Source organism: Anopheles aquasalis, chromosome 3 (assembly GCF_943734665.1).
Source record: "Anopheles aquasalis chromosome 3, idAnoAquaMG_Q_19, whole genome shotgun sequence".
In the NCBI taxonomy this organism is placed as follows: domain Eukaryota; kingdom Metazoa; phylum Arthropoda; class Insecta; order Diptera; family Culicidae; genus Anopheles; species Anopheles aquasalis.
Window position 1 is genome coordinate 54,873,549 of NC_064878.1, and position 7,500 is coordinate 54,881,048.

Here is a 7,500-nt window from a genome sequence, read left to right on the forward strand (position 1 = left end):
TCTGAGCACTCCTCTCACTTCCTGTCGCTCTTACTAAGAAGGAGTCATATAGCCAGTAGATGCCCCCGCTGTCGCTGGTTTTGTGTGAAGCACGGAGCTGCTGTCCTGCACAGTGCACACCTAATGTTGACCATTTTGTTCTTTTTTTTTCTTTCTTCTTTTTTTGCTCTTTGTATTTGTATCACTCAACACCACCAACCAACCAACCAACCAACCAACCCAACACCAACTGCAACACGATATCCTTCGAAACTGCGCACACCACCACCACCACCACCTATCCAACCAACCGTCCGACACCTATCTTCTACTCCATCCCTATCTACTACCACTATCGCCGCGCTTGGAACGTGGACCGTGTCCTTTAACTAAACTCGAAACAACAACAAAAAACAACGAAACGATCCTTTAATCAATTGGAACGGAATTGGCACACCAAAAAACCATCTGTCCCTCCCTCCCAATCACATGCACCTTTTGCACTCGCACTCGCGGCTTCGAATTTGTGGCCACACGCGGTGAACCACGACAGACAAATTTAAATCACCCTCGTACTGCCGAAGTTTTTGTTCAGCGGAAAACATACGCAAGCGAAAGGAGTTTGCACGGGAAGGAATCTCAGGTACCGAAGCGTCAGCCCCTCAAAGAACCTCTTCCAACCCCCTAAGAACCCTTCAGCGTAATTGTTGCCGCCACGCAAGTGTTGCCTGTTGCGCGTGTCTCTCGCTCTCTCTCTCTCTCTGTCGTGTCTCTGTCCATCTCTGTGTCTGGCCTGTCTGTCAGTTTAACGACCTAAAACAGCTCCCCCCCCTTTGGTGTTCCTCTCTGTGATTCTCTACCGTTTGATGTGTTCTGTTCTGAAAGTCTACTTGACCCTTTTCTTCTTCCATCTCCAGCTCCTTCTGGCCTGTGTTGCTCCTTTCTGTTCTCTGCTAGACCCTCTTCTTTTCTCTACTACCTGTTTCTTGTACTACCAGTTTCTCTTTTTCCAATGTTTAATCCCGCGTTGGCTTCTGTACATATATTCTCTGTGCGCCGCCATTGTTGTGTGATCCGACCGAGCCCGAATCATTGCCCTTTCCTTCCGAAGAACGTTACTTTGTATGATACTTGTGAAAGCTCCCACCGGAACGTGACTAAAATCCGTTCTGTTGCATCGGTTTCTAATGAGATGCTGCTGCTGCTGCTGCTGCTGCTGCTGCTGCTACTGCCACTGCTGCTCATGTAGCATCCTTCCCTTGGTGTATTTGTGCTTTCCTCTTTCCTGCTCCGCTGTACCTTCCTTCCTTCCTTCGTTGCAATCCCCTTTTTTTGGTTTGGATGCCAGCGAAAGGGCAAAACACTTCGGCAGTGAACCGTTGATAGACAGCCGCGATACGATCACTTCACTCCTCCAATAGTCCCGTACTGAGTGTCTGTCTCCCGTAACCACCTTCTAGTGCTCCCTTTGCTGTGTAGTGTGTGTGCGTGCGTGTTTACTCCTAGATCGTTTGTTTTTGTACATTGTTGTTGGTGATACTGCTACGCTAAGCGCTAAACCGTCTACCGTGACTGTTGCACGCCCCTCTTGCAGTGGGTCTCTCTTATTACACTCTTCCTCTTGTCGTTGTTTAACTGATTGTACCTGTTTGTCGGAGTGTTTTGAATCCCAAACGTCCCTTCCGATTGCCGTACTGATAAATATTAACTGATTAATCTCTTTCTCCATTCACCATTTACGAAACACAGACAAGATCAATTGCAACATTTGCGACCAGATACTGGAGGGGCTGGAGGTGATCGACGATGAGCTCGATGTGTTCGGTATCCACATGGTGAAGATCCAGGATCCGCAGCTTGCGAAGCGATACTCCATCAAGACCTTCCCGGCGCTGGTGTACTTCAGGTGAGCAGCTATGAGGATCGAGGAGGTCACCGAATGAATTGATGAACTTTTTTGTTGTTCCTTTTTGCTACGGCTAGAAACGGCAATCCGCTGATCTACGAGGGTGATCTCCAGAACGAACAGTCTGTGCTCGAGTGGCTGATCGATGACGATAACCGGGAGCTGGCGGACGAGATCGAGGAGGTGAACGAGCGTATGCTGGATCGCCTGATGGAACAATCGCCACTGCTGTGTGTCTTCTACTGTAAGTCCGCAATGGCCCGGCGGTGCAACAGAGAGCGAGCTCGTGATCATTAACTATCCCCTATATTCCCACTTACCAGACGATGAAGATTGTGCCGAGTGTGACGACATTCTGGAGGAGCTCGAGCTGATCGACGGTGAGGTCGATCTGTACGGTATCGATTTCGTGAAGGTGGCGAGCCTGGATGCGGCCCACAAGTACGGTGTGACGACGATTCCATCGCTGGTGTACTACCGCAAGCAGATTCCGATGCTGTACGATGGGGACATGCACGATCACGAACGCGTAATGAACTGGCTAACGTCGCAGGATGTGTTCGAGATCAAGAACGAAATCGAGGAGGTGAATCGCAAAATGTTGAACAAGCTGCTCGACGAAAATGAGTTCCTGGCGGTGTTTTTCTGTAAGTTTATCGCCAGTTGCTATCAACAAAAACAAACCCCTTATCATTTCATTATTGTTTATTCTTCCCCAAACAAAACCAGTCGAAGAAGACCATGAGGAAAGTGAAGCGGTATTGGAACGGCTCGAGTTGATTGACAGCGAGACGGACAACCTGGACATCACCTTCGTTAAGATGGGCGATCCACGGTACGCACGCAAGTGGGGCGTCACCAAGCTCCCGGCGATCGTTTACTTCCGCAAGCGCTTCCCCAGCATCTACCGGGGTGACATGTACGATGAGCAGGACGTGCTCGAGTGGTTGCGCAAGAATCGATTCCGGCAGCCGGAGCTGAACATCTTCATGTACGCGCTGATCGCGCTCGGTCTCGGCTTCGTCATCTACACTGCATTTTTGCTCCAGTGCTTCAAACCGGCCCCACCAGCACCGGTGCCACATCCGAAGCAAAACTAATGACCACGGGCGTCACTTTTTTTGTTGCTGTTGGTTGGCCTAAAGGCTGCACTGGCTTTCACCGAAGACCAAAGGATGGAGATGGAACGGATGAAAAAGTCGCAAAGGCGGGGGAGTGGGGGGACGGGGGTGATTTCATGTATGTTTTATCGTTTCCAAATGCCGCTCCACCGAACTGCCCATACCAGTGAGTCCGTACTGAGAGATTACTTGACTAGTTTTTCGTTCTACTAGTTTACTCCATAGGTTTTACCCATATCCCTCTCTCTCTCTCTCTCTCTCTTAGAACCCTCCTCTTAGGGTTGGAGTCTCGAAGTAACTCAAAGTGTTTTTAATTTTAGTTAAGAAGTCACCGGGGAGAAGAAACCGGACGGAGCCCGGAAAAGTACGAAGTTCGATCGATGTAAAATGTTTTAAAAAATTTGAGAAGAAAAGAAAACCATTAACCAAAAACTAATCAAAAAAAGAGCGTAAAATGTTTCAAACGGAGTAAGAAAAAATCAACAAAAATAACAAGGAAACGCGAGCTGGTAATTATCACACCAATAGCAGCAATCAACGAAATGAAAACACTGATTTCGCCACCATCACCGTACTGGACACTCGATAGCAGATGATGATGATGATGATGAATGGCTCGCCTCATAAGCAGTAAATACAAAGAGGGTGCATTTCTTCCTGTTGGCCGATGTGCTTTTGTTTCTTTTGTGCGAACAACAAATCGATGGCGAAAAAAAGGAAGAAAATGAATGGAAAATCAAACAAACAAACACAGGAAAACGGCACCACAGCGGAAACAGAGCCAACGGGAAAGTAAAATTTGTGAGGATCACTGAACGTCGATAGGGGTCCGAAGCAGACAGGGAGGCCGCAAGGGGGCAAAAGATTTAGTGCAGGTACGCACCAACAACCGTTAACCCGTAGGATGAGTGCTTTTTGCCACCGGTAAAAACCGATACTCACCATCACAGAGCCGCAAGGACGCGGGGGCATGGCTGGTTACGAGAAAAGACAACGAAACGAAGCTGACGATGATTTCGACGACGACGACGACGACGACGACAACGACGACGACGGTGCACCACTTATAGTGTAGCGCAGCAAGCAGAGATGAACCATTTTTACGTAGATTTTGCGATCTACATTGATGGCTTTCTCTTTTGACGCAATCAAGAGAAGCACGCGTAATCGCTAACCGTGACTCCTTCAACGGGAGTTCACACTTTGCTCATTTGAAGATTTGGTTTTTCCTCATTGAACCACAAGCTCGAAAGGCTATCTCTCTTTCTCTCTATCTTTCTCGTATTGATTGTGTTTCTGATGCTTGTTTTCCGTTGTACTAAAACCTGTTTTCATTGATGAACTACTTTTTGCAACACAATATCAGCGGAAGAAAGGACGAAATCGCTCGAACGAGTGCGCTGCTAGGTCGTTATCGTTTCTAGTTCTTTTCCGTTGTCCGGATCAGTTCCGTTCCGTTACTGTTGTTAGATTTCTATTCTAATGCGTAGATTCTATTTATGTAAACATAGGGAGACAAACGAAGTGAGCAGAAAAGGCAATAAAAGATGGAATACCTTGTGAATGTTCCTGTAATGCAAGGCGATGGGGGGGAGGGGGATGCACACCTGGAAGAAACCGTTCGAACCGTGATGGATGCCACCACGGCACCCCGCGTATATATACTTAAAATAAAAGCGAACACTCGCATGCTCCCGATTAACTGTAGAAAAGAGGCGAAAAATGATGCCTGATGTGTTTCATTTTAATATAGAATGATCAAGAACGATCGAAAGCAGGAAATACTATTCGACTTCGGCTGTTGTTCCGTTTTTCAACCATGTCTACTATGTTGACTGCTTGGATTACAGATGGAATCGTTGCCATTATCGTGGAAATTTCGGTGTAATACATAAATAGTCACGACAATCCATTCAAACAGCTTTATTAGTTCGTTCGATTTTCACTTCCTCATCGGGAAAGGTACATTTTGTCTCTATAGACACACGCGCACACACAATCACACGCATACACACATTCATATACATGTTTAGCTCTGCCAATCCCTGCATACACCGGAAAATATCTGTCCTTCGTATCTGTGTTCGTATCTTTCCTTACTTGCCAAAACTCTAGCCAAATTTCTTCCTCGTGCGGTGCTGTTGCATTATGCGATGCCCTGCTTCTTCTGAAATAGTTTGTACTGCTAACAAAGCCACCGAACAACGTCCAGCTATATCTGTACGACTCTATCTTTAAAATACACCTTCCATAAATACCATTAACTTTCCGTGACAAAACAAACTCCACAATCAATTCTTCAAGTTCCAAATTGTGAGCTACAATGATCGGCATTTCCAACGGTTTTATACGGTTGAGCGGAAGGAGGATTGATTGATGATTTCAAAACGATGGATGAATTCTAATGATGGCGGCGGCGGTCACTCCCTGATAAGTTCAATTGTTCGTAGCTGTAATGAGCTCAAACCAAATGTTTTTTCCCACCCAATCTTACGCTACAAACGGACGACCGACAACATGTTGCCTCATCAACAATGCCTTGCCAATCACCTTAAATCACGGTATCCTGATATATTTGTTTTTTTTTTTATTTTTTTGTATTCTCACTTTGTGAATGTATCGCACTTTCAACCCTGCCTGTGTATGTGTGTGCTTATTCTGACGTGTGCATAGAGACATCACACTATACGATTTCCCTCGGTCTTCGAATAAGTTGAGACTGTCCCCTCCTCAAATATGGACGAAAAATTTGTACGTTCTGTCCCCCACGAACACGCACTCTTGCAATCGTTTTGGATGATCTACCCCGCACACTCTAGCAGCTTGGCAGCCAAACCAGTGCCTGCTGTGGGGCCGATGATTTTAGTTACAGTTTTTTACAAAATTCAATCTAGTGAGCCAGTCAATCAAAATGGTGAAGCGAGTTGGCATCCCGATAACGCCATCGCGCATAACGAAGGACACTTTTGTATTTGGGGCGCAATAATTAGGATTAGGACTCACTCTATCTCGCGTTTTTCTATTCTGTTTTGTAACAGCACAAACAAACACACAACAGTGAAGTGTACTGGTATCGTTGATTGGTATGCACGTTGTAATTTGTTGAAATATCGTCTATAAAATTATCTGCCCGGTTAAACGTTGCCATTTTAGCTCTCTTCAGTGTTTCCTCCACTCGTTTCTGGCTAGTTTTCCTTCTTAAGCTTGAATTTCGTCCGTTTTGTCTAGCAGATGGCCTGTGTACTACTACTGGTAACGAGCTCCCTAAATGTGTTCCTTACGTGCTGTCTTCCTCGATCTTGTCCCCTCGCTCCTCCTTTTGTCACCACATGAATGCTACGGATTTGTCTCAGGTACGTTCTATTAACTGGTAAAGTAGTAGTAGGATTTATGCATTGTACATCTAGTAACGTTTATTTGTTTTTTTTTCTTCTTCTTCTGTATGCTGTAGAGCAACCTTAGGGGGTGCACATGCACTACTACAAACCACGGACACTTTCTACAGACGCAGACGGGTCAATTATTCATTAAAGTATACCTCAAGCGAAACCCTCGAAAAGTGATCACAGTTGTAGTTTTGCTGGATCGGTTTCGGTTTGTTTCGCCAAAAAGTAGTCGTTCGGTTGTTTCATACATGAATAGACACATTAAACTAGCCTCCTGCAACCCCAGAGGCTTTGCAACCTTCTGCTATCCAGTTCATTCATTTCAAACTCGAAGCAGTGATTTAACTATCTCTGAGTATATGCGCACACGAACACACATACAAACACATATACGGGCCCACGTGTCAAGCGGTGATGAGCCGCACACACCTTTCCTAAATCCACTGACTGCTGTGATTCCACGCAAAAGAAAACTCCCTCATCCTCTGCTTCAAAATAAGCACCCTTCGCTTACATCGTGTGTGCAGTGTGTGTGTCTCTGTGTGCAACATCTAGTATGTAGTATTACCAACACCTTTGTACAGTACACAGTTGCTTGTATAACAGAGTAGGCGCGGCCGCGAATTAGAAACGCGCGATCACCGCTTACGGCTCCCCCAAACATCACTCACACAACAATCGCTGAACAACGCTGATCAAGAAATGAGAACCGAGCGATACACGCTTCACCCTTTCGGGGTCGCCCTAAAAGGGTGCCGTGTCTCGAACTCGAACGTTCTCCCCAAAAATTCAAACTTTCGCCCGATCCGACCGACCGATCGACAGCTGCTAGAGCTATCTTTATCGGCGTGACAGACACCTTCCCTTTACATCGATCCCGACTTGGCGTAGTGCCGTAGTCCAGATTTTGTAACACTGCTACCGCCACCACTACTACTGCCATCTCCGGTTGAGGCCGCATTTTCAGCCGATTGCCGCTCGTGGTACTCCTGGAAGCACGGTACGATGCACAGATTCGTCTGACATTCCGGGCAGTGATACTTTGTCTTCCGTCGCAGGATGCGCCCGTGCGCATCGATCGTGTTCCAGCAAAAGTTGCAGCCCAGGG

At 46.5% G+C, this 7,500-nt stretch overlaps 2 protein-coding genes across 8 annotated transcripts in view; one reads left to right on the plus strand and one right to left on the minus strand.

Moving 5' to 3' along the window:
• LOC126579208 (uncharacterized) overlaps positions 1-4,717 on the plus strand; it is a 31,039-nt gene extending 26,322 nt beyond the window's left edge. For 4 of the 6 annotated variants that reach the window (XM_050242590.1, XM_050242593.1, XM_050242591.1 and 1 more), the window contains 5 exons: positions 533-622; positions 1,729-1,885; positions 1,963-2,129; positions 2,209-2,532; positions 2,615-4,717. In XM_050242590.1, coding sequence (XP_050098547.1) covers positions 533-622; positions 1,729-1,885; positions 1,963-2,129; positions 2,209-2,532; positions 2,615-2,985 — 1,109 coding nt within the window. In that variant the 3' untranslated portion in view covers positions 2,986-4,717. The remainder of the gene's footprint in view (positions 1-532; positions 623-1,728; positions 1,886-1,962; positions 2,130-2,208; positions 2,533-2,614) is intronic. The other 2 variants (XM_050242592.1, XM_050242595.1) reach the window with 1 other exon arrangement.
• A 788-nt stretch (positions 4,718-5,505) lies between these two features.
• LOC126579212 (uncharacterized) overlaps positions 5,506-7,500 on the minus strand; it is a 43,732-nt gene continuing 41,737 nt past the window's right edge. For both annotated transcript variants that reach the window (XM_050242607.1, XM_050242606.1), the window contains one exon: positions 5,506-7,500. This exon is cut by the window's right edge and continues 79 nt beyond it. In XM_050242607.1, the coding sequence (XP_050098564.1) occupies positions 7,259-7,500 (242 nt within the window). In that variant the 3' untranslated portion in view covers positions 5,506-7,258.